Source organism: Pseudophryne corroboree, chromosome 2 (assembly GCF_028390025.1).
Source record: "Pseudophryne corroboree isolate aPseCor3 chromosome 2, aPseCor3.hap2, whole genome shotgun sequence".
Taxonomy (NCBI): domain Eukaryota; kingdom Metazoa; phylum Chordata; class Amphibia; order Anura; family Myobatrachidae; genus Pseudophryne; species Pseudophryne corroboree.
In genome coordinates this window covers 614,017,235-614,042,364 of record NC_086445.1, presented here as the reverse complement: position 1 = coordinate 614,042,364, position 25,130 = coordinate 614,017,235, and the positions used below count along the sequence as shown (strand labels likewise).

General features: G+C 42.6%; 1 protein-coding gene across 1 annotated transcript in view; it reads right to left on the bottom strand.

The window, feature by feature from the left end:
• Window positions 1-264: 264 nt before the first annotated feature.
• The window catches only part of GUCA1C (guanylate cyclase activator 1C), a 147,090-nt gene continuing 122,224 nt past the window's right edge, over window positions 265-25,130 (bottom strand). The window contains exons 3-4 of the mRNA XM_063954792.1: window positions 11,052-11,139; window positions 265-943 (exon numbers count right to left, since the gene is read on the bottom strand). Coding sequence (XP_063810862.1) covers window positions 810-943; window positions 11,052-11,139 — 222 coding nt within the window. The 3' untranslated portion in view covers window positions 265-809. The remainder of the gene's footprint in view (window positions 944-11,051; window positions 11,140-25,130) is intronic.

Here is a 25,130-nt window from a genome sequence, read left to right as displayed (position 1 = left end):
TGTTTGCAACCATTTTCGTTTTTGATAGTATGCCTTACGCTTCATATTTTGGTTTTTCAAACAGTCACTAGCTACTATTTCTTGCAAATCTTCCTATCTTGTTAGACATTTAAATAATAACCCAAAATGACTTGATACTGTACATAATGCAGCTTAAAAAATATTTATATATATACAAGTATCAGTTATATAAACAACAAGTACAATAGTTATTCAAATATGTGAATATTGAAAAACCCATATTATGTTAAGTGACATTAATTAACATTGACAGCTCTGTTTATTACAATTTTTTTTAAATAAGAATTAAATATTTCCAATGGTTTTATTCACTGCATTAAAAAGCTGTTAGTAGTGTCCTGACCTTATAAAAAAACATTGTTTGGGTAGCTGAGCATTGCAGTGTTATTTCTTACTTACTGTAAGTAGTGATTAGTTACATTAAAAGGTCAGACAGTATCTTCACTATTCTTAAGTAATCCAGATAGAAGTTAATACTTTTTTAATTCATTTAAACTGGATTTGAATCAGTTAATAGCTGAGAGATTACTTTTCCCGGCCTGGTAAAGTCTGGTATAGTCATGTCATATTACATAAAATATAACATACCTTTAAATCAATGCTTTGAACTTGTAAAAAGCTTGTCTTACTATTGCTATACTCCTCGGTTATCATCAATCTTACAATAATCATTGAACAATCAGCAGTAAAATCCTCATAAAGTATCTTTGTAAACAGTAATAGACACCTGCTTATAGAAAGACAGTAACATACAGTATAGAAAGAAATCCTAAATAGGAGAGAGTCTTTTATGGGATACTTTTCCGTCTTCCATTCTGTATTGTTTTTAATACATTAGAAAGATCAAAACTTTTAGAAATTAATTCGAAAAGAGTGGCATCCTTTTGTATTCCATTGATAAACTCATCTAACGTCAGTTCTCCTACAACAACAAACAAAAAACAATCAGAATTTATACTTATATGCATCTAATGCTATGTGGAAAACAACAGAACAGATATTCTTTAGATGCTAGACAGTTTCTTCATTTTGGTGATCAATCTCTGGACACTTGTAGCTTATTTAATTGGAATGCACACATCCATATATATTAAAGTCACCTTACTGAACCATTTTCTGATTCAACTAAAAAATAAATAAATATAGATATATACAGTATATATATATATATATATATATATATGTAAAAAGGGAGGGTAGGGGTACTAGCGACTAACAGTATCTACACCTAAAGGATATATATATATGAAGAATGATGCAATACGTATTTCTAAAAAAGGGAGGGTATTTATTATAAAACAGACAATTTAATAACAATATTTGATAAAAAATGGGATGGAATAAAAAAGGTGGGTTTAATCAATTAAAACATAAATTCAGGCTGACTAGCACATAAAAACACATCTGGAACAATAAAAATCTAAAAGTATATTTGAGATAAGAGAAAGGTGCTTATCTTAAAAATGGAAGGTCAACTGAGGTACACCCAACGCGTTTCGTCCGTCTGACTTCATCAAGGGGTAGAGGGCTACTGAACAGTAATTCTATTTATAGCCAAGGTAATTAGCAATGTAGTTATGACATCACTTCCTGTTTAGGGCTACTTGGTAATACAATTAAATACGGCATTATAAAATTCGAAAAAGACAATTGCCAGGGGTAGATATTAATTAGATGGTTTCCACAAGATTAATCTAGTGCAAAAACGAGCGTTAGAACTTGCAGTAGAGTGTAAATAAATCCGGGGGCGCTTTTCGCGTCACTTCCGCCCCGCTTCCTGTATCCGCGTCTGTGCACTGCGCATGCGCACGGTGCCCCGCTTCCGGAATTCGCGTCTATGTTCAGGCGCTGAGCTGCCCCACTTCCGGCTTGTTCTTTCTGTTAGGGAAGCCACACTTCCTGTTTCGGCGTGGCGCAGCCTGTAGTTTCTTATTGATTGGGTGGGTTACATTGTCAGTCATCCCGGCGGCCATCATTTTGAAGCCATATAGTGCTGGACACATTTCTATAGTAGCATGTTCAGCTTGCACAGAAATGCATATAAAAAAAACACAGATACAATGAGGATTAATACCTAAAAAGTGTTTAGTTAATTTTGTGGTTGGAGCATAGGGAATGTTAAAAGGGAAAGAGTTCATATTGCTAGAGAAATGAACTTTAAAAAAACGATATATATATATATATATATATATATATATATGTTTCGAGAGCTGTAAAGCTGACTATCATATTAGATACTTATTCTTATTCTGTATATATAAACTGTTTCTGTATCTCTTATAAGTATATACATTAGCAACATTTTAGCATAGAAGGGGCCATGAGAATCTTTGGAGTAGTTAGTGATAGCATATGGTGTCTCTTTAAATAGAAGTGAGGAACATGTACTCATATCTTATGGTGTATCTTTAAATACATGTGTGAGGAACATGTACTCATATTGTCCATTCTATGTGCACATAATTTGTTCTATTTTAATACCAATGAGGGGTATATAAACAATACAGTGTGTACATGCAGTGCTTGAAAAGTGAAGGGTGTGTGTGTATGAGTGAAGAATTAAAGTTAATATAGTGACTTAGAGGACATATTAGGCAGGGGAAGGAGTGCAATTTAGCAATATTCCACGGTACTACAATTTATCTGTATAGTGTAGATTATTGGGTCTTTAGTTAAGAAAAGACAAACGGTGGCCAATTAGCCTGTCCTTATGTTAATGTAATACATCGCTGGTATGTCGTGAGTCTGCCGTATCCAACATTGTACAGTACCCAATCTTCCCAAGTGGTGCCCCGCTTGGTACTGGTTGGGCCCTACACTGCTTAGCTTCCAAGATCGGGCAAGATTGGGCGTCCGCCAGTGTGGTGTGACTATATCTCGTGGACAAATGACTAGGTCACACAGCAATCCGAGTTTATTAACATAACAGGCAAATTGACATACTACATTGTGCTTAGTGCTGAGGTTATAGTTAAATAAATACATAAAGTGTCAAGTGCATGGTGGTCTAATATATAGACCTCCAATGGGTAAAAAGAGAGATAAATGAGAGATAAACGAAAAGTAACTTCTTATCACAGGAACGGTGCGATCTCGTATCCTTCATTAAAGCCCAAGGGATGAGTGGTTTTCAGTTGAAAGATCCAGTACATCTCTCTCTGGGACAACTTCTTCGCTAGATCTCCTCCTCTGTCGCCGCTTGTGACGTGTTCAATCGCCTTGAAGGACAGTTCTTCCGGGTTGGACTTGTGTTCGTGTTTAAAGTGTCTGTAAAGTAAATGTGTCTCTAGTTTGTTTTTGATACTGCGTATATGTTCTTGGATCCTGATTTTCAAAGCCCTCTTTGTTTTCCCCACATACTTTTTGTGGCAAGTGCATTCCAAGAAGTAAATAACTGATGTGCTGTTACAATTTATGAATTCCTTGATTTTGAATTCTCGAGTACCATCAGTGTTTGTGAATGTTCTCCTGTTAGGATTGAGGAATCTGCAAACATTACAATGTCCACATTTATATGCTCCAACACATTTCGGAAGAGACCGTTGATTGTCCTCTGGTGGTAGTTCTCGTAGCATACTGGGTGCGAGAATGTCCTTTAGATTTCTTGACTTGCGAAAGATCAGCTCCGGTTCTGCAGGGAGGATCTCTTTAAGGATGGGGTCCATCAGGAATATGCCCCAGTGTGCTTTTAGTGAGGTTCTGATGGAATATTCATGGCTACTGTAAGTCGTTATGAAGGAGACGGACTCCTTTCTCTCTGTTTTTTCTTTATAAGTTAATGTTCTCTCTCAAGATTTTTTGTTCTCTTAATGGCTCCATCTAGTATGGCTTTGGGGTACCTTTTTTCCTCAAACCTTTTTCTGTAAATTCCGAGTTGTTCTTCACAGTCTTCGGTCTTGTTGCAGTTTCTCCTGATTCTATGAAATTGGGAGTAGGGGATGTTGTTTTTCCACTTTTTAGAGTGACTGCTCTTGTAATGAAGGTAACTGTTCTTGTCGACATTTTTGATGTAGTTTTTTGTGGTGACTGCCTCTTCCTCTCCAATTAAAATCAAGTCTAGGAACTCAATTGAACTTTTATCCATGTTGCAAGTAAAAGACAGGTTAAAATCATTGAGTTGTAAAAGTTTAAAAAAGTCCATAAAAGAATCAGTACTGCCATCCCAGATGATCAAAATGTCATCTATATACCTTTTGTACAAAATAACATATTTTTCAAAATGTTGCGTGTTGTACATATACTTCTCCTCCCATTGGCCCATAAACAAGTTAGCAAAGCTCTGTGCAAAAATCGTGCCCATAGCGGTGCCACACTGTTGCAAATAAAATTTATCTAAAAATGTTAAATTTTTCCGGCTTAAGATAAAATCCATCAATTCACAAATAAAAGTCCTGTGTGCTTGTGTAAGGGATGGGTCTTTGTTGAGATACACTCTGCTTGCTTCAATCCCTTTCTTATGTTCAATACAGGTATATAATGACTGGACATCAATGGTTATCCATAGATATGAGTCTTTCCATTTAATGTTCTTCATCTCATTTAATACCATAGTGGTGTCCTGCAGGAACGATGGTAACTCCCTGACATACGGGTTCAGAAAAATGTCCACGTATTAAGACAAATTAGACATAAGGGAGTCTATCACTGCAACAATAGGTCTCCCTGGTGGGTTGGATAGGCACTTGTGGATTTTAGGTAAAAAATAGAATATGGGGGTCATGGGGTTGGATTGCATTAAAAACGAGAATTCATCCTTTGTGATAACGTCACTTCTCAGACCTTGTAAAAGTAAGGATCTGAGTTCATCTATAAATGCATTTTTTTGGATCATCTGGCAACAGGACATAGGAGCTGGTATCTCCTAAGAGTCTCTGTGCTTCTTGGACATATTTGTCCCTGTCCAGGATGACCAACCCCCCCCCCCTTTGTCAGCCGGTTTTATTACAAGTTGCTTGTTCTTTTGAAGATTTTTCAGTGCTTCGATTTCTTTGTTGTGGAGATTCTTATTCACCACCGGTGTGGGTTCTGTCTCGCATAGGTCTTTTTTCACTAAATCGTAAAAAATACTTATGTTGCTCCCTTTAGATTCCACTGGGTAGTATTTACTTTGCGGTTTAAGTCCAGATTTTGAACTTGCTTCATAGTTCGATATGATGGCATTCTCTTTTCTCAGGAAGTGTCTCTTTAATGTAAGTTTCCGCACAAATTTATTGAGGTCAATGAAGGTATCAAACTTGTTTAAACCCTCTGAAGGTGCAAATGATAATCCTTTGCTAAGTAGTGAGTGTTCCGAGTCGGTGAGTATGTGTGTGGATAGGTTAAAGATTCCTTTCTCTCCTGTGTTGTGGCTTACAGATTTCTTTTTTTGAACTCTTTTCCTCCTACCGCCCCGTTTTCCTCTACTTCTGCAAACCTTCTTTTGAGTGGAGAGGCATGTTTGACGTCCTCGTAGATTGTGCTCCTGGGGGGATCTTTTGTTCTTGCTCCTTGTCGTGAGGATAAAAAATCTTGTTCACTATTTGTTCTGAATCGATTAAACGTGTTGAATCTGTTATATGTTCTGATGGACGGTGTAGCTGGCGAATCATCCCTCCGTGTTGGTCTCATTTTCAGCGGTATAGTCTTCCACTGGTATTTTTGATCAGTTTTTTGAGATCTGTCATAAGTCTTAAATCTGCTCCAATTTTTCACATTACCTTGTTCGTAGTCCCTTTTATCTCTGAGAAATTTCTTCTCCTTGCCTCGTATGACCTCCTCTTCGATGTGTTCCAGCTTTTTGTTAAGGACATTCTCATTCACCCTGTAATCTTCTTTACTTTTGTGGGGTTCCAGTTCGGATTCTTTCTCCTTTATTTCTTTTTCTAAAGCCGCTGCACTTCTCCTCCTTTCACTTATTAGAAGTTTCATCAGGTTAATTGAGCATGTATGTAGGATGGAATCCCATTTTTCAATGAATTCAGGGTCTGTGTTACCAAGGGTGGGTTGTTTTTGAATTCTCAGTCCTCTTGGTACTCTATTTACTTCAATATAATGTTCCAGCCCTCTAATGTCCCACCATGTTTTGATTTCTTTAGATAATAAGCGTTCCATTCCCCAGAATAAATCGTCCAGATCATCAGGTGGGGGTGTGGTGTTACTCTGAGCTTCTTCATTGAATATCCTGTGCCCCGCTTCTGGAATTCGCGTCTATGTTCAGGCGCTGAGCTGCCCCACTTCTGGCTTGTTCTTTCTGTTAGGGAAGCCACATTTTTAAACCATATAGTCGGCCTACACACTTATACTTGTGGCGCCATACTCCCACCACTCCATCCTTCCTGATATATTTTGTAAGGCAGCCTGAGTTTTGTGCTTAGACCATTAAGATGTTCAGATTTAATGAACGCGCCACCAAACGTAACGAGTGGTGCCAAAGGATATTCAATGAAGAAGCTCAGAGTAACACCACACCCCCACCTGATGATCTGGACGATTTATTCTGGGGAATGGAACGCTTATTATCTAAAGAAATCAAAACATGGTGGGACATTAAAGGGCTGGAACATTATATTGAAGTAAATAGGGTACCCAGAGGACTGAGAATTCAAAAACAACCCACCCTTGGTAACACAGACCCTGAATTCATTGAAAAATGTGATTCCATCCTACATACATGCTCAATTAACCTGATGAAACTTCTAATAAGTGAAAGGAGGAGAAGTGCAGCGGCTTTAGAAAAAGAAATAAAGGAGAAAGAAGCCGAACTGGAACCCCACAAAAGTAAAGAAGATTACAGGGTGAATGAGAATGTCCTTAACAAAAAGCTGGAACACATCGAAGAGGAGGTCATACGAGGCAAGGAGAAGAAATTTCTCAGAGATAAAAGGGACTACGAACAAGGTAATGTGAAAAATTGGAGCAGATTTAAGACTTATGACAGATCTCAAAAAACTGATCAAAAATACCAGTGGAAGACTATACCGCTGAAAACAAGACCAGCACGGAGGGATGATTCGCCAGCTACACCGTCCATCAGAACATATAACAGATTCAACACATTTAATCGATTCAGAACAAATAGTGAACAAGATTTTTTATCCTCACGACAAGGAGCAAGAACAAAAGATCCCCCCAGGAGCACAATCTACGAGGACGTCAAACATGCCTCTCCACTCAAAAGAAGGTTTGCAGAAGTAGAGGAAAACAGGGCGGTAGGAGGAAAAGAGTTCAAAAAAAGAAATCTGTAAGCCACAACACAGGAGAGAAAGGAATCTTTAACCTATCCACACACATACTCACCAACTCGGAACACTCACTACTTAGCAAAGGATTATCATTTGCACCTTCAGAGGGTTTAAACAAGTTTGATACCTTCATTGACCTCAATAAATTTGTGCGGAAACTTACATTAAAGAGACACTTCCTGAGAAAAGAGAACGCCATCATATCGAACTATGAAGCAAGTTCAAAATCTGGACTTAAACCGCAAAGTAAATACTACCCAGTGGAATCTAAAGGGAGCAACATAAGTATTTTTTATGATTTAGTGAAAAAAGACCTATGCGAGACAGAACCCACACCGGTGGTGAATAAGAATCTCCACAACAAAGAAATCGAAGCACTGAAAAATCTCCAAAAGAACAAGCAACTTGTAATAAAACCGGCTGACAAAGGGGGGGGAGATCTAGCGAAGAAGTTGTCCCAGAGAGAGATGTACTGGATCTTTCAACTGAAAACCACTCATCCCTTGGGCTTTAATGAAGGATACGAGATCGCACCGTTCCTGTGATAAGAAGTTACTTTTCGTTTATCTCTCATTTATCTCTCTTTTTACCCATTGGAGGTCTATATATTAGACCACCATGCACTTGACACTTTATGTATTTATTTAACTATAACCTCAGCACTAAGCACATATAGTATGTCAATTTGCCTGTTATGTTAATAAACTCGGATTGCTGTGTGACCTAGTCATTTGTCCACGAGATACAGTCACACCACACTGGCGGACGCCCAATCTTGCCCGATCTTGGAAGCTAAGCAGTGTAGGGCCCAACCAGTACCAAGCGGGGCACCACTTGGGAAGATTGGGTACTGTACAATGTGGGATACGGCAGATTCACGACATACCAGCGATGTATTACATTAACATAAGGACAGGCTAATTGGCCACCGTTTGTCTTTTCTTAACTAAAGACCCAATAATCTACACTATACAGATAAATTGTAGTACCGTGGAATATTGCTAAATTGCACTCCTTCCCCTGCCTAATATGTCCTCTAAGTCACTATATTAACTTTAATTCTTCACTCATACACACACACCCTTCACTTTTCAAGCACTGCATGTACACACTGTATTGTTTATATACCCCTCATTGGTATTAAAATAGAACAAATTATGTGCACATAGAATGGACAATATGAGTACATGTTCCTCACACATGTATTTAAAGATACACCATAAGATATGAGTACATGTTCCTCACTTCTATTTAAAGAGACACCATATGCTATCACTAACTACTCCAAAGATTCTCATGGCCCCTTCTATGCTAAAATGTTGCTAATGTATATACTTATAAGAGATACAGAAACAGTTTATATATACAGAATAAGAATAAGTATCTAATATGATAGTCAGCTTTACAGCTCTCGAAACATATATATATATATATATATCGTTTTTTTAAAGTTAATTTCTCTAGCAATATGAACTCTTTCCCTTTTAACATTCCCTATGCTCCAACCACAAAATTAACTAAACACTTTTTAGGTATTAATCCTCATTGTATCTGTGTTTTTTTTTATATGCATTTCTGTGCAAGCTGAACATGCTACTATAGAAATGTGTCCAGCACTATATGGCTTCAAAATGATGGCCGCCGGGATGACTGACAATGTAACCCACCCAATCAATAAGAAACTACAGGCTGCGCCACGCCGAAACAGGAAGTGTGGCTTCCCTAACAGAAAGAACAAGCCGGAAGTGGGGCAGCTCAGCGCCTGAACATAGACGCGAATTCCGGAAGCGGGGCACCGTGCGCATGCGCAGTGCACAGACGCGGATACAGGAAGCGGGGCGGAAGTGACGCGAAAAGCGCCCCCGGATTTATTTACACTCTACTGCAAGTTCTAACGCTCGTTTTTGCACTAGATTAATCTTGTGGAAACCATCTAATTAATATCTACCCCTGGCAATTGTCTTTTTCGAATTTTATAATGCCGTATTTAATGGTATTACCAAGTAGCCCTAAACAGGAAGTGATGTCATAACTACATTGCTAATTACCTTGGCTATAAATAGAATTACTGTTCAGTAGCCCTCTACCCCTTGATGAAGTCAGACGGACGAAACGCGTTGGGTGTACCTCAGTTGACCTTCCATTTTTAAGATAAGCACCTTTCTCTTATCTCAAATATACTTTTAGATTTTTATTGTTCCAGATGTGTTTTTATGTGCTAGTCAGCCTGAATTTATGTTTTAATTGATTAAACCCACCTTTTTTATTCCATCCCATTTTTTATCAAATATTGTTATTAAATTGTCTGTTTTATAATAAATACCCCCCATTTTTTAGAAATACGTATTGCATCATTCTTCATATATATATCCTTTAGGTGTAGATACTGTTAGTCGCTAGTACCCCTACCCTCCCTTTTTACACTTTTAACTAACAGGCAGCTTATCACTGCCTTTTATTTGGGGTCAGCTGACGCCTTTTACCCTTAAAGGAGTGTCTACACCCCTGGTTATTTTTAAACCATATAGTCGGCCTACACACTTATACTTGTGGCGCCATACTCCCACCACTCTATATATATATATATATATATATAGAGAGAGAGAGATAGATTTTAAAACTTAAAAAGAGGCAATTTCCAATGTAGTTGAAGGCAAAAAAAATAATAATACATATTTATTACCTTGGTGTTGATGTCACACTTGTTTCTTGTTTCCCATGAATCATGTTAGTGGCTTCTTGATGTCTTTAAAAAGGTGCAAGGAATGCACTGTCTGAAACATCAACTTGTTCTCTATGGCTGACATTTGATTTATTGAACAGTATGGCATCAACACTGTGGTAATAAATATGCCTTTTTGTCTTTACCTACATCGCTAAGTGCCCTACTTTGAAATAACTTTTTATGTATGCTTCTATTGGATACTGGCTCTATGGGTGTATCGGAGCAAAAATACCATCCTGAATTGCTATTGAATCAAATATATATATATATATATATATATGTATCTATATATATATATATGTATCTATATACCGGCGCCCATAATCCCGGTGGTCAGAATCATGACCACGAGACGCCAGGCGCCGGAATTACCAGCAGCGGGGCGAGCGCAAAAGAGACCCTTGCGGGCTCTCTGCACTCACCATGCAGTGCTCGCCACGCTGTGCTCACCACGCTATTTATTCTTCCTCAAGGGGTGTCATGGACACCTCAAGAGAGGGAGTAGGTGTCGGTATCCCGGCAGTCGGGATCCAGGCACTGGTATGCTGAGCCACAGGATCCCAACAGCTGGGATATTGAATGCATCCCTTGATAGATAGTGTGTGTATATATACTAGTCATCCTCCTAACACATCTTACACTTGGTCACACTTCCTACATGTGCATACTCACTCCATGTTACCCTTCCTTGTATCTGCCCATCACCTTAGCTTGTAAGCTCTCACAAGTATGACTCTCCTCACTCTTGTATTTTTGCCTGCCCCATCTTATCCACCTGTGCGCCCATGTCCCTCACCTCCTGCATGTTGTCAATATCAGTTTGTACAGTATTACATTTTATGCACTGTTTGTTGTATGTGTACCTCAGCTTTAAGGTTATGATATTCTTTTATTCATTGTTAAATATGCTCTTCACCCAGATGTATTGCAATGTACAATTATGTGCTGATTTTACCTCTGTTACATGGTGAAAAAGAAATGGAGAACTCAAAGCCAGCATTGCACACCTCAGCCTAACAACCTGCTCCTCCTCAAAATTCAACACACATGAAGCCACTGTCATTTTGCTTATCTCTAATATTTACCATCTCCATTGACATCAATTTTTTGAAACAGCATGGCTGTGAATTCTTCTGGGCTCATTCCTTGGTGACCATTTATAGCTTGAACTGCCTGAAAACAAAAAAAACAAAACCAAATAAAATAAATAATAAAAGCCATTCACTATACACACAAGGTGGTAGATTTACTAAAAGTTCCAAAAGTAAAAAGTGTAGGTGTTGCTAATTGCCATTGACCCCAGTAGGAATTCCTGATATTTGTACTGTGTATATATTTGAATATGGGCAGAGGTTGTAATTTTATTCATCTAGACTGTTTCACATTAGCATTAGGACTGCGATTGTACAGATCCAAAGGGCGTCTTAACGTATGTGCACAGTGAGCAGCTGCCCAGGGCCCCACGATTCTAGGGGCCATCAAGCAGGGTCAGTAGAGAATGCTGCCCTCCTGCTCTGATTGCAAATAACACACAATCAGAGTGGCCAGGCAGCATGTTCTACTAGCCTATCAGTCTGCAGCTAGACAGTAAATAGCTGTCAGTGTGATGATTGATAAATAGCTGGAACTATCTACCATACAGAATACTGACAGCCATTCACTGTATGGAAGCATGTGGACAGAGGGCCTGGGATTGGATGATAGGTAAGTTATGGTTGTTTTTTTTATTTCCATGAATGGGTGTGTAGGGGTCCCATTGCATTGCTTTACCAAGGGCCACAATACTGTTAAGATGGCCCCTGCAGATCCCTCAGTCCTGATGCAGTGAGGGCATAGCCACATATAATACACTGAATATTCTGTCTCTCTGTCCGTTGTACCATACACTTATCTTCACTGCCACAAACCATTGTAACTACAAAGGACCCCAGTTCCCCATTCTATCACAATTGCGCAGCTTCAGCAACACAAACCATCACACCTTTACTTTGGTCTCCCCCTGCTTCTAGGGATAAATAACAGTTAAAGTGTAACCTAGTGGCCTAATAGATTCCTCAATAGCCCTGGAGAATATATGAAATAGACTTATAAAGAACACTCTATTTACAAAAGAAGTACAATGCTTAGTTGCAGAATTTTTGTAAAGAAAAAGGGTTATAGGTTACATAGAAAAACATGTTGCAAATTCAAATTAAAAGACTATTCTGTGCTGGCATGGCGGAATATGATGGTACAGTCTCTCAATTAGATTGAGCCCCAAAGTCTGACACCAAACAGAAGACACCCAAAACCAGATAAAATATGTTGAAGCTTTGATCTCTGCTTTATGTGCTGTCACGTCTGGTGGTTAGACTACTGAATGTTCCCCTGCTGTGTTCAGTGTCAGCTTTGCATCTCCCAGTAATCAATATGATAGCCTTAGACAATGGCTGTTTTTTACATGGGGCACCTGGTCCGCACAGGTAAATACAGTATCCTGCTCATAGGATATCATAACGGATGTGCATACTAATAAAACTGCACCAGATCCCTTCTGATTTCTTAAGGAGAATTTACATACTAATGAAGAACCTACAAAAGGGCACTCAATTTATCTGTCCTCAACTGACTTTGATTAACCAACCAATATATATATATACACATATATATATATTTCTCTAACGTCCTAAGTGGATGCTGGGGACTCCGTAAGGACCATGGGGGGGGGGGGGGAATAGCGGCTCCGCAGGAGACTGGGCACATCTAAAGAAAGCTTTAGGACTATCTGGTGTGCACTGGCTCCTCCCCCTATGACCCTCCTCCAAGCCTCAGTTAGATCTCTGTGCCTGAACGAGAAGGGTGCACACTAGGGGCTCTCCTGAGCTTCTTAGTGAAAGTTTTAGTTTAGGTTTTTTATTTTCAGTGAGACCTGCTGGCAACAGGCTCACTGCATCGAGGGACTAAGGGGAGAAGAAGCGAACTCACCTGCGTGCAGAGTGGATTGGGCTTCTTAGGCTACTGGACATTAGCTCCAGAGGGACGATCACAGGCCCAGCTTGGATGGGTCCCAGAGCCGCGCCGCCGGCCCCCTTACAGAGCCAGAAGGCAGAAGAGGTCCGGAAAATCGGCGGCAGAAGACGTCCTGTCTTTATCAAGGTAGCGCACAGCACTGCAGCTGTGCGCCATTGCTCTCAGCACACTTCACACTCCAATCACTGAGGGTGCAGGGCGCTGGGGGGGGGGGGCGCCCTGAGACGCAATAAAAAACACCTTGGATGGCAAAAAATGCATCACATATAGCTCCTGGGCTATATGGATGCATTTAACCCCTGCCAGAATATACAGAAAAACGGGAAGATAAGGCCGCCGATAAGGGGGCGGAGCCTATCTCCTCAGCACACTGGCGCCATTTTCCCTCACAGCTCCGTTGGAGGGAAGCTCCCTGGCTCTCCCCTGCAGTCACTACACTACAGAAAGGGTTAAAAAAGAGAGGGGGGCACTAATTAGGCGCAGTATTAACTATACAGCAGCTATAAGGGGAAAAACACTTATATAAGGTTATCCCTGTATATATATAGCGCTCTGGTGTGTGCTGGCAAACTCTCCCTCTGTCTCCCCAAAGGGCTAGTGGGGTCCTGTCCTCTATCAGAGCATTCCCTGTGTGTGTGCTGTATGTCGGTACTTTTGTGTCGACATGTATGAGGAGAAAAATGATGTGGAGACGGAGCAGATTGCCTGTAATAGTGATGTCACCCCCTAGGGGGTCGACACCTAAGTGGATGAACTGTTGGAAGAAATTACAGTGTCAGCTCTGTATAAAAGACAGTGGTTGACATGAGACAGCCGGCTACTCAGCTTGTGCCTGTCCAGACGTCTCATAGGCCGTCAGGGGCTATAAAGCGCCCGTTACCTAAGATGGCAGATATAGATGCCGACACGGATACTGACTCCAGTGTCGACGGTGAAGAGACAAATGTGACTTCCAGTATGGCCACACGTTACATGATTGAGGCAATGAAAAATGTTTTACACATTTCTGATAATACGAGTACCACCAAAAAGGGGTATTATGTTCGGTGAGGAAAAACTACCTGTAGTTTTCCTGAATCTGAGAAATTAAATGAGGTGTGTGATGATGCGTGGGTTTCCCCCGATAACAACTGATAATTTCTAAAATGTTATTGGCATTATATCCTTTCCCGCCAGAGGTTAGGGTGCGTTGGGAAACACCCCCTAGGGTGGATAAACGCTCACACGCTTGTAAGGGCTCTAACCTCTCCTGAGATGGCCGCCCTTAAGGATCCTGCTGATAGAAAGCAGGAGGGTATCCTAAAATGTATTTACACACATACTGGTGTTATACTGCGACCAGCAATCGCCTCAGCCTGGATGTGCAGTGCTGGGTCGGCGTGGTCGGATTCCCTGACTGAAAATATTGATACCCTTGATAGGGACAGTATATTTTTGCCTATAGAGCATTTGAAAGATGCATTTCTATATATGCGTGATGCACAGCGGAATATTTGCCGACTGGCATCAAGAGTAAGTGCGTTGTCCATTTCTACCAGTAGAGGGTTATGGACACGTCAGTGGTCAGGTGATGCGTATTCCAAATGGCATTTGGAAGTATTGCCTTATTAAGGGGAGGAGTTATTTGGGGTCGGTCTTTTAGACCTGGTGGCCACGGCAACAGCTGGGAAATCCACGTTTGTACCCCAGGTCGCCTCTCAACATGAGAAGACGCCGTATTATCAGGCGCAGTCTTTTCGTGGACAAGCGGGCAAAAGGTTCCTCTTTTCTGCCCCGTGACAGAGGGAGAGGAAAAAGGCTGCAGAAATCAGCCAGTTCCCAGGAACAGAAACCCTCTCCCGCCTCTGCCAAGCCCTCAGTATACGCTGGGGCTTTACAAGCATAATCAGGCACGGTGGGGGGCCCGTCTCAATGAATTTCAGCGCGCAGTGGGCTCACTCGCAAGTAGACCCCTGGATCCTTCAGGTGATATCTCAGGGGTACAAATTAGAATTCGAGACGTCTCCCCCTCGCCGTTTCCTAAAGTCGGCTTTACCGATGTCTCCTTCTGACAGGGAGACAGTTTTGGAAGCCATTCACAAGCTGTATTCCCAGCAGGTGATAATCAAGATACCCCTCCTGCAACAGGGAACGGGGTATTATTCCACACTGTGGTGGTACCGAAGCCGGACGGCTCGGTGAGACCGATTCTAAATCTAAAATCTTTGAACACTTACATACAGAGGTTCAAATTCAAGATTGAGTCACTCAGAGCAGTGATTGCGAACCTGGAAGAAGGGGACTACATGATGTCTCGGGACATCAAGGATGCTTACCTTCATGTCAAAATTTACCCTTCTCACCAAGGGTACCTCAGGTTTATGGTACAGAACTGTCACTATCAGTTCAGACGCTGCCGTATGGATGGTCCACGGCACCCTGGGTCTTTACCAAGGTAATGGCCGAAATGATGATATTCCTTCGAAGGAAGGGAATTTTAGTTATCCCTTACTTGGACAATTCCCTGATAAGGGTAAGATCCAGGGAACACTGGAGGTCGGTGTAGCACTATCTCAGGTAGTGTAGCGGCAGCACGATTGGATTCTCAATATTCCAAAATCGCAGCTGGTTCCAACGACTTGTCTTCTGTTCCTAGGGATGATCCTGGACACAGTCCAGAAAAAGGTGTTTCTCCCGGAGGAGAAAGCCAGGGAGTTATCCGAGCTAGTCAGGAACCTCCTAAAACCGAGCCAAGTCTCAGTGCATCAATGCACAAGGGTTCTGGGTAAAATGGTGGCTTCCTACGAAGCAATCCCATTCGGCAGATTCCACGCAAGAACTTTCCAGTGGGACCTGCTGGACAAATGGTCCGGGTCGCATCTTCAGATGCATCAGCGGATAACCCTGTCACCAAGGACAAGGGTGTCCCTCCTGTGGTGGTTGCAGAGTGCTCATCTTCTAGAGGGCCGCAGATTCGGCATTCAGGACTGGGTCCTGGTGACCACAGATGCCAGCCTGCGAGGCTGGGGAGCAGTCACACAGGGAAGGAATATCCAGGGCGTAGGGTCAAGCCTGGAGACATCACTTCACATAAATATCCTGAAGCTAAGGGACATTTACAATGCTCTAAGCTTAGCAAGACCTCTGCTTCAAGGTCAGCCGGTGTTGATCCAGTCGGACAACATCACGGCAGTCACCCACGTAAACAGACAGGGTGGCACAAGAAGCAGGAGGGCAATGGCAGAAGCTGCAAGGATTCTTCGCTGGGCGGAAAATCATGTGATAGCACTGTCGGCAGTATTCATTCCGGGAGTGGACAACTGGGAAGCAGACTTCCTCAGCACGACCTCCACCCGGGAGAGTGGGGACTTCACCCAGAAGTCTTCCACATGATTATAAACCATTGGGAAAAACTCGACAGGTATTGCGCCAGGTCCAGGGACCCTCAGGCAATAGCTGTAGACGCTCTGGTAACACCGTGGGTGTATCAGTCAGGGTATGTGTTCCCTCCTCTGCCTCTCATACCCAAGGTACTGAGATTGATAAGATGGAGAGGAGTAAGAACTATATTCGTGGCTCCGGATTGGCCAAGAAGGACTTGGTAACCGGAACTTCAAGAGATGCTCACGGAGGATCCGTGGCCTCTACCTCTAAGAAGGGACCTGCTCCAGCAAGGACCCTGTCTGTTCCAAGACTTACCGCGGCTGCGTTTGACGGCATGGCGGTTGAACGCCGGATCCTGAAGGAAAAAAGGCATTCCGGATGAAGTCATCCCTATCCTGATCAAAGCCAGGAAGGATGTAACCGCAAAAACATTATCACCGCAATTGGCGAAAATATGTTGCGTGGTGCGAGGCCAGTAAGGCCCGACGGAGGAAATTCAACTGGATCGATTCCTACATTTCCTGCAAACAGGAGTGTCTATGGGCCTGAAATTAGGGTCTATTAAGGTTCAAATTTCGGCCCTGTCAATTTTCTTCCAAAAAGAACTAGCTTCAGTCCCTGAAGTTCAGACGTTTGTAAAAGGGGTACTGCATATACAGCCTCCTTTTGTGCCTCCAGTGGCACTTTGGGATCTCAATGTAGTTTTGGGTTCCAAAAGTCACATTGGTTTGAACCACTTAAATCTGTGGAGTTAAAATATCTCACATGGAAAGTGGTCATGCTGTTGGCCCTGGCCTGGGCCAGGCGCGTGTCAGAATTGGCGGCTTTATCCTAAAAAAGCCCTTATCTGATTTTCCATTCGGACAGGGCGGAATTGAGGACTCGTCCTAAGTTTCTCCCTAAGGTGGTTTCAGCGTTTCACCTGAACCAACCTATTTGTGGTGCCTGCGGCTACTAGGGACTTGGAGGACTCCAAGTTGCTAGACGTTGTCAGGGCCCTGAAAATATATGTTTCCAGGACGGCTGGAGTCAGGAAATCTGACTCGCTGTTTATCCTGTATGCACCCAACAAGCTGGGTGCTCCTGCTTCTAAGCAGACTATTGCTCGTTGGATTTGTAGTACAATTCAGCTTGCACATTCTGTGGCAGGCCTGCCACAGCCAAAAATCTGTAAATGCCCACTCCACAAGGAAGGTGGGCTCATCTTGGGCGGCTGCCCGAGGGGTCTCGGCTTTACAACTTTGCCGAGCAGCTACTTGGTCAGGAGCAAATACGTTTGTAAAATTCTACAAAATTGATATCCTGGCTGAGGAGGACCTGGAGTTCTCTCATTTGGTGCTGCAGAGTCATCCGCACTCTCCCGCCCGTTTGGGAGCTTTGGTATAATCCCCATGGTCCTTACGGAGTCCCCAGCATCCACTTAGGACGTTAGAGAAAATAAGAATTTACTTACCGATAATTCTATTTCTCATAGTCCGTAGTGGATGCTGGGCGCCCATCCCAAGTGCGGATTGTCTGCAATACTGGTACATAGTTATTGTTACCAAAAAATCGGGTTATTGCTGTAGTGAGCCATATTTTCTAGAGGCTCCTCTGTTATCATGCTGTTAACTGGGTTCAGATCACAAGTTGTACGGGGTGATTGGTGTGGCTGGTATGAGTCTTACCCGGGATTCAAAATCCTTCCTTATTGTGTACGCTCGTCCGGGCACAGTATCCTAACTGAGGCTTGGAGGAGGGTCATAGGGGGAGGAGCCAGTGCACACCAGATAGTCCTAAAGCTTTCTTTAGATGTGCCCAGTCTCCTGCGGAGCCGCTATTCCCCCCCCCCCATGGTCCTTACGGAGTCCCCAGCATCCACTACGGACTATGAGAAATAGAATTATCGGTAAGTAAATTCTTATTATATATATATATATGTGTATATATATATATATATATATATATATATATACTTATCATTTGAGCAATAGTAGAATTATTATCAATGGAGATGTATTTCTCTTTACAATGCCCTAACATGCTTATATATATATATATATATATATATATATATATGTATATGTGTGTGTACATATATATATATATATATATATATATATATACCACTAAGATCAAACTATAAATACACACTTAAATCAAACTTTAGCTATCATTTAATGAGTACATACTAGATGCTAACTGGTTACTATGGGAAGCAAATGTGCATGTGTTCTTACCATCTGCTTTTTTTCCTTCTTTCTTACAGTGTACTTCCGCCCCTAATGCGCTGTTTGTGACATGTAATGTGGACCTCCACTATTTGCACATCCTGCCAGCAGCAACCTACAAAGTGCAACCCAAATGGTTGCCTTGAATGGTTCCTCCATGGGCAGGCTGTACTTCACTTGGATCTCTCCATGCAGGGTATATCATACTACGACACAAATGTTGGTTTTCCCATATATGCCTTGGGCCCTTGTATGGCTCACCTCCCAGTGTAACCTTTGTAGTGTGCCCAACATGGCTGCCTCATCTGGTACACTTGTGGATGGGAAGAAAAATACATGTACCTGAAGGTTTTGTTGGGACACTACTCTGAGCATTAGGATGCTGCAATCACCCCATTTTGTGTCATCTCTTCTAGGGGTTGACTATTCCACCCAGGGTAATCCTGTGCAGTGCACTCAAGACAGCTGTCTCATGTGGTATCTTTTGAGGGTGGAATAGACCCCCATGGAAGATATTACCCATAATGCCTACACCATATTTGCCTACCCTCCTGAAATGACTGGGAGGCTCCCAAGAATCGAGTGATGCTACCGCACCCCCAGGAAGGCAGGCAAGGTTCCCGCATATCGCTATAGCCCCCCTTTTTCCCCCTCGGAGTGCAAGTGGCTGGGATGCTGTTCATGGTGAATTGTGTCATCAAAGCCCCGCCCCGCTACATAGTGCCTAATATCTTGGCACTGCAGAAAGAGGGGGGTGGAGCCACAATGGCGCAATCATGCTGCCAAGCCCTGGACAGTCACCTGCAGGCTTGCCATGCCCCCTATGCACCGACCGAGCTGCCCCCTCCCGGAGAAGGGGGCAGCCACATTGGTAAGTATTGCCTACACCAATCCTGCATTATGCATACTGTGCACTCTAGGTTTTCTTTTTTTTATGTCTGTGCGGCTTGTCTATCACTGTATTATTCAATCATCTGTATTATGTGCATTGTTTTTGATGTCTGTAAAACGCCTTGAGTCCTGTTGGAGAATGAGCGCTATATAAATAAAATTATTATTATTATTATTATTATTATTATTATTTTTATTATTTTAGTAAATCTATCTCTAGATGTAAAGCAGAAAACATTCTAATAGCTCTATTTTGATTTCATCCTTTAGTAATCTCAGCGACAATGCTAGTCCCAAATTTACAATATGTGTATTTAATTTGTAGAATCCTTTCTATTTCTAACATTTAAATTTAATGAATCACTGCTTTGTTTGGTCAGTTGCTCATCACATGTTGTGTATTACTGATTTAATTACCTAAATGTTTACCATTGTGACTAATATTTATTTACAAGTTTATGTCAACTGTGAAGATGGCACAGCAGACACTGAAATAATGGAACATAAATTATTATATATATTTATGTAAAATCTATTGCTTATGCTGTTTGATATTGGAAATCTTGCCTGCCAGGAGTAACAGAAAGCACTATAGTCATTTGAACATGTATACCTTGTTAACCTTCTCATCTTAAATTCTGGGAAGAAACCCATAAACAACCATCATATTTCCTTATGGCAGCTCATGAAGCATGTCTATATAATATCATAATTATCCAGCTTCACTGTCCAGATTCTGCCTTAGGCAATAACACATACTTGTTAGTTGTGAGCATATCTAACTTGTCAAAAACGTTTTTAAAAAGAGCCAGAGGCGGAACTACCGGCAGTGCAGGCAGTGCACTGCACTGGGGCCCGCCTCTGTCCAGGGGCCCAAGCATGTAATGAGTCAAACTGACTCATTACATGCCGCTGTGCGCTGCGGGCAACCGCTGCCCGCAGCGCACAGCCGCCCGCAGATGAGAGGAGAGGACCAGCGGCACGGACGTCGGACGGGGAAGGAGGAGGAGGGAGGCGGAGAAGGGAGGCGGAGAAGGGAGCCGCAGCAGCGCTTTGTTACTGGTGGAGGCGCTGCTGCTGCTGCCCCTCTGCTTCCCTATAGGCTGTCTTCCGAGAACAGCCTATGGGGAAGCAGAGGGGCAGCAGCAGCAGCGCCTCCACCAGTAACAAAGCGCTGCTGCGGCTCTCTCCTTCACCTCCGTCCACCACCTCCTCTGCTGCCCGGGAATCGACGGTCTCTGACGCTGCACCGAGGAACCTGAGGCGGAGAGGGTAAGTATAATTCTTCTTTCTTTCTTTCTTTCTTTCTTTCTTTCTTTCTTTCTTTCTTTCTTTCTTTCTTTCTTTCTTTTTCTTTCCTTCTTTCTTGCTTGTGCCTGCCTGCCGCAATGTGTAAAAAGGGGGGACTACCTGCCGCAATGTGTAAAAAGGGGGGACTGCCTGCCGCAATGTGTAAAAAGGGGGGACTACCTGCCGCAATGTGTAAAAAGGGGGGACTACCTGCCGCAATGTGTAAAAAGGGGGGACTGCCTGCCGCAATGTGTAAAAAGGGGGGACTGCCTGCCGCAATGTGTAAAAAGGGGGGACTGCCTGCCGCAATGTGTAAAAAGGGGGACTGGCTGCCACTATGTGTAAAAAGGGGGAATCAGCCTGCCGCAATGTGTAAAAATGGGGGACTGCCTGCCGCTATGTGTGAAAAGGGGTAATCTGCCCGACGCAATGTGTAAAAATGGGGGACTGCCTGCCGCTATGTGTAAAAAGGGGAATCTGCCTGCCGTAATGTGTAAAAAAGGGGGACTGCCTGACGCTATGTGTAAAAATGGGGAATCTGCCTGCTGCTATGTGTAAAAAGGGGTAATCTGCCCGACGCAATGTGTAAAAATGGGGGACTGCCTGCCGCTATGTGTAAAAAGGGGAATCTGCCTGCCGTAATGTGTAAAAATGGGCACGCTGTCTGCCGTAATGTGTAACAAGGGCACGCTGTCTGCCGTAATGTGTAAAAAGGGCACGCTGTCTGCCGTAATGTGTAACAAGGGCACGCGGTCTGCCGTAATGTGTAACAAGGGCACGCTGTCTGCCGTAATGTGTAAAAAGGGCACGCTGTCTGCCGTAATGTGTAACAAGGGCACGCGGTCTGCCGTTATGTGTAAAAAGGGTAATCTGCCCGACGCTATGTGTAAAAATGGGGAATCTGCCTGCTGTAATGTGTAAAAAAGGGGGACTGCCTGACGCTATGTGTAAAAATGGGGAATCTGCCTGCTGCTATGTGTAAAAAGGAGGAATCTGCCTGCCGTAATGTGTAAAAATGGGCACGCTGTCTGCCGTAATGTGTAACAAGGGCACGCTGTCTGCCGTAATGTGTAACAAGGGCACGCGGTCTGCCGTTATGTGTAAAAAGGGTACGCTGTCTGCCGTTATGTGTAAAAAGGACACGCTGTCTGCTGTAATGTGTAAAAAGAGGAATCTGTTCGCTGTAAGGTGTAAAAGGGTCTCTACCTGGTGTAGTGGTGCTACTGTGCGGCGTAATTTGAATAATGGAGACTACTGTGTTGGTATTATTTTGTGGCCACACCCCTTCCCCACGAAGCCACGCAACTATGTATTTTTGCGCGCGCCTACGGCGCGCACTGCCCCTGGGGTGGACTTGGATGGGGGGGGGGGGGGGGGGCAAAGCATTTTGTCGCACCTGGGCCCACCGCTTGCTTGTTCCGCCACTGAAAAGAGCAGTATTGTTCCAGAAAGTGTAAAGTACAACATGTACAAGGAAGGTCTTCCATTCGCTTATGTGGTATACTAAAGGAATGTGCAAATATGTACATATGTGCTCTTTTACATATGTAAGAATGTCCCATAGGGGTGTAATAGCAGAGAAAGGCATTAAGAGGTTGAAAAAGTGTCTCAAACTTTCAGCGCACACCTTAGTGTAGGCAAGAAGGTGAGGTTGATATGTGTACACCGTTAGCGATGCATACAATTGTTTTACACCCAAATGCATTCAATCACATGGATCTTCATTTGCTATGTTGCAGCAGCCGCCTAATAGTCTAGTCCAGAGTTTCCCGCACTCAGCCATTACTGTCCAGCTTTTAAGAATATTCATGCTTGATCACAGGTGTCTAAATTAGTACCTCAGTCAATTTTATTTAACCATCTGGACTCATGGATCTCCTTATAACGTGGACTGTAATGGTGGAGTTTGGGAAACTGTGGTCTCTTCTGTTTAGCCTACCTTGCAATGAAAAGATCCCTTGTATGGATTATAACATTACTTTGGGGAAGATGTACTAAGGATTGAAGAGTGATAAAGTGGAGATAAAGTACCGGCCAATCAGCTCCTAACTGGCATGTTACAGGCTGTGTTTGAAAAATGACAGGAGCTGATTGGTTGGTGGTTTTTCTCTCTCAAAGGCTTAGTACATCTGCTACTTTATGTTGTATTATCAGGAAAAATTACTATTAATTCAAAAAATATAGATGCATTTTTTTAAATGAATGATTGTTTTTGTATACACATAGATATACAGTATGTTCAATGAGGTCACACATATTGTGATCACATTTTTGGAATAATGATTGAATTGAGTAGTTAGAAATTTTTAAAAAAAATTACGTTTAGATAACAAGTTCTACAAAAATGTGCCATTAAACCTGAAGTAGTTTACTATTAGGTAAGTTAAACCTGTGCCTGTTATCCTGACCAATTACCTTGAAAAATGAATTTCTTGATTTGAAATGTTTGGGTGGAAGTGGGAATTTGGATGTGTGCCCCCAGAGTCTACAAATCTCATCATTTAAAGAAAAGAGTTTAAAGAAAAGAAAAACCCAGAGAGTCACTGTCTTTAAATACACTGCTTTTTGTTTTAAGAATCTGGAAAGCATATGTCCTTTAATACTTGTGACACACTGTACTGGAATTTTAAAACTGTAAGCTTTTGATTTGATTATTAACAAAAGTGTCTAAGGCTAAAACCATCCACTGGGAGAGATGTATCAAACCTTCTAGAGTTGAAGCGGAGATGTTGACCCAGCAACTAATCAGCTTATGTCTATGTATAGACTGTGCTGGATAATGGGAAACTTCGCTGCTTTTTCTCTCTTGAAGATTAGATCCATCACCCTTTTGTGAGATCCTAAGAATTTGTTGATATCCGCTTACTTGATATCTATATAAATATCAAGTTAATGGATTACCATAGAGAATTTGCCCAGGGAACCCTTGTGGTGGTGGAAGGAACTATCTGGGGGAAGTAAACAAGTGTAGAAGAAATAAATAACTTTAGTCACACTGTTTTCATCCTGTTGCAAAGTTTGTACTTTATTACTAACAGGGACATTGTTCTAAACAAATTATTGATGATTGTTTTTCATTCCTCTTTCTCCTAATCCTAAATGTGCGTGTTTTAAGGAAACCACATGACAAATTGGTATTGATATACGTAGGAGGTTATTCAGAGATGGATGCAGATCTTGCTTCTGCAGCAAGATCTGCGTCCTTCTACTCACATGCTGGTGGCTGCCACCAATTTCATTGCGAATGCATCAATTTGAGGTCAACCCCTTTCTGCGCAGCCTGGCTGAGTTTAAAGTGGTTCGGCGCCATGGTATTTTTTGGAGCGATTGCGTGTGACATCGCGCAGCCACCCCGAAAATAGTCCAGACACACCTGCACTGCCCGGACCACGCTCGCAAAATGCTGCGTCGATGCCTCCCGATGGCAGCCGCTGTCAATCACCTTGCAGCTGTTATGCACACCAGTGCCAGCAGGAAAGTACTGGTGTCAGAACTGTTATGCACTCCAGTGTCTGCAGGAATGTACTGGTGTTTGAACTGTTATGCAAAACAGATGGACTCACAGACAAACTGGGGGATATGACATAACGTACACAGAAGGTGATAGGGTAACAAAATACACACAAAGTGAACAGAGAAGCCCAGAGGCTAAGGAACTGGGTATCTCCCTTGTATTAGAACTGCTAAGATGGAAAAAGCAAGATGTTGTGTTTTAATACGTAGAGTACCCGAAATGCTGTTGCTAAGGGCAACAGCAAAACCCTAAAGGGTTACCAACGGGTGTGGCAGTAAACTCCTTGGTCAGAGATGGAATGATAGACACAAGGAGAATCTCCACAATCCAAATTCTCACTTGCAGTGCACAGGTTTTAGCTTACTGCCACTAAACTGACCCCTGACACCTAGCACAGTGAGACAGGATTAGACAGGCAAGTCTTAGAATACAGCCGCAAACTTGCTAAGTTCACAGGGTAGTAACAGAACCCCAGCAAGCTAAACGACTGACTCCAGTCTTACTGCTAGGTCTGGATTGGCAGAGTGTAATACCAAATTCCCAGGCCTATTTGCAGTAAGCAACAAACAAATACAAAGCTACACAGTACTGGCTAACGTTCATGAACTGACTAACCAACAAAGATTCAGCAGCATCTGCTTACCCTGAAAAGAGGCCTTATAAAGCAGGTGCTGTCCACGCCCCACTCAGACCTCACAGACTGTGAGCACAAAAACCAGCACCGGATCCCCTGCCGTGCACAGAGCCTATAACCACTGCACAGCAAAAGACCCGAACCGGAGTATCAGCTGCGCTCAGGTTACTCCACTAGCACTTGTCTCCCGGTTGCCATGACGACGTGGCAGCACAGGGCAGGAGACCCTAACAGTACCCCCCCTCTGACGAGG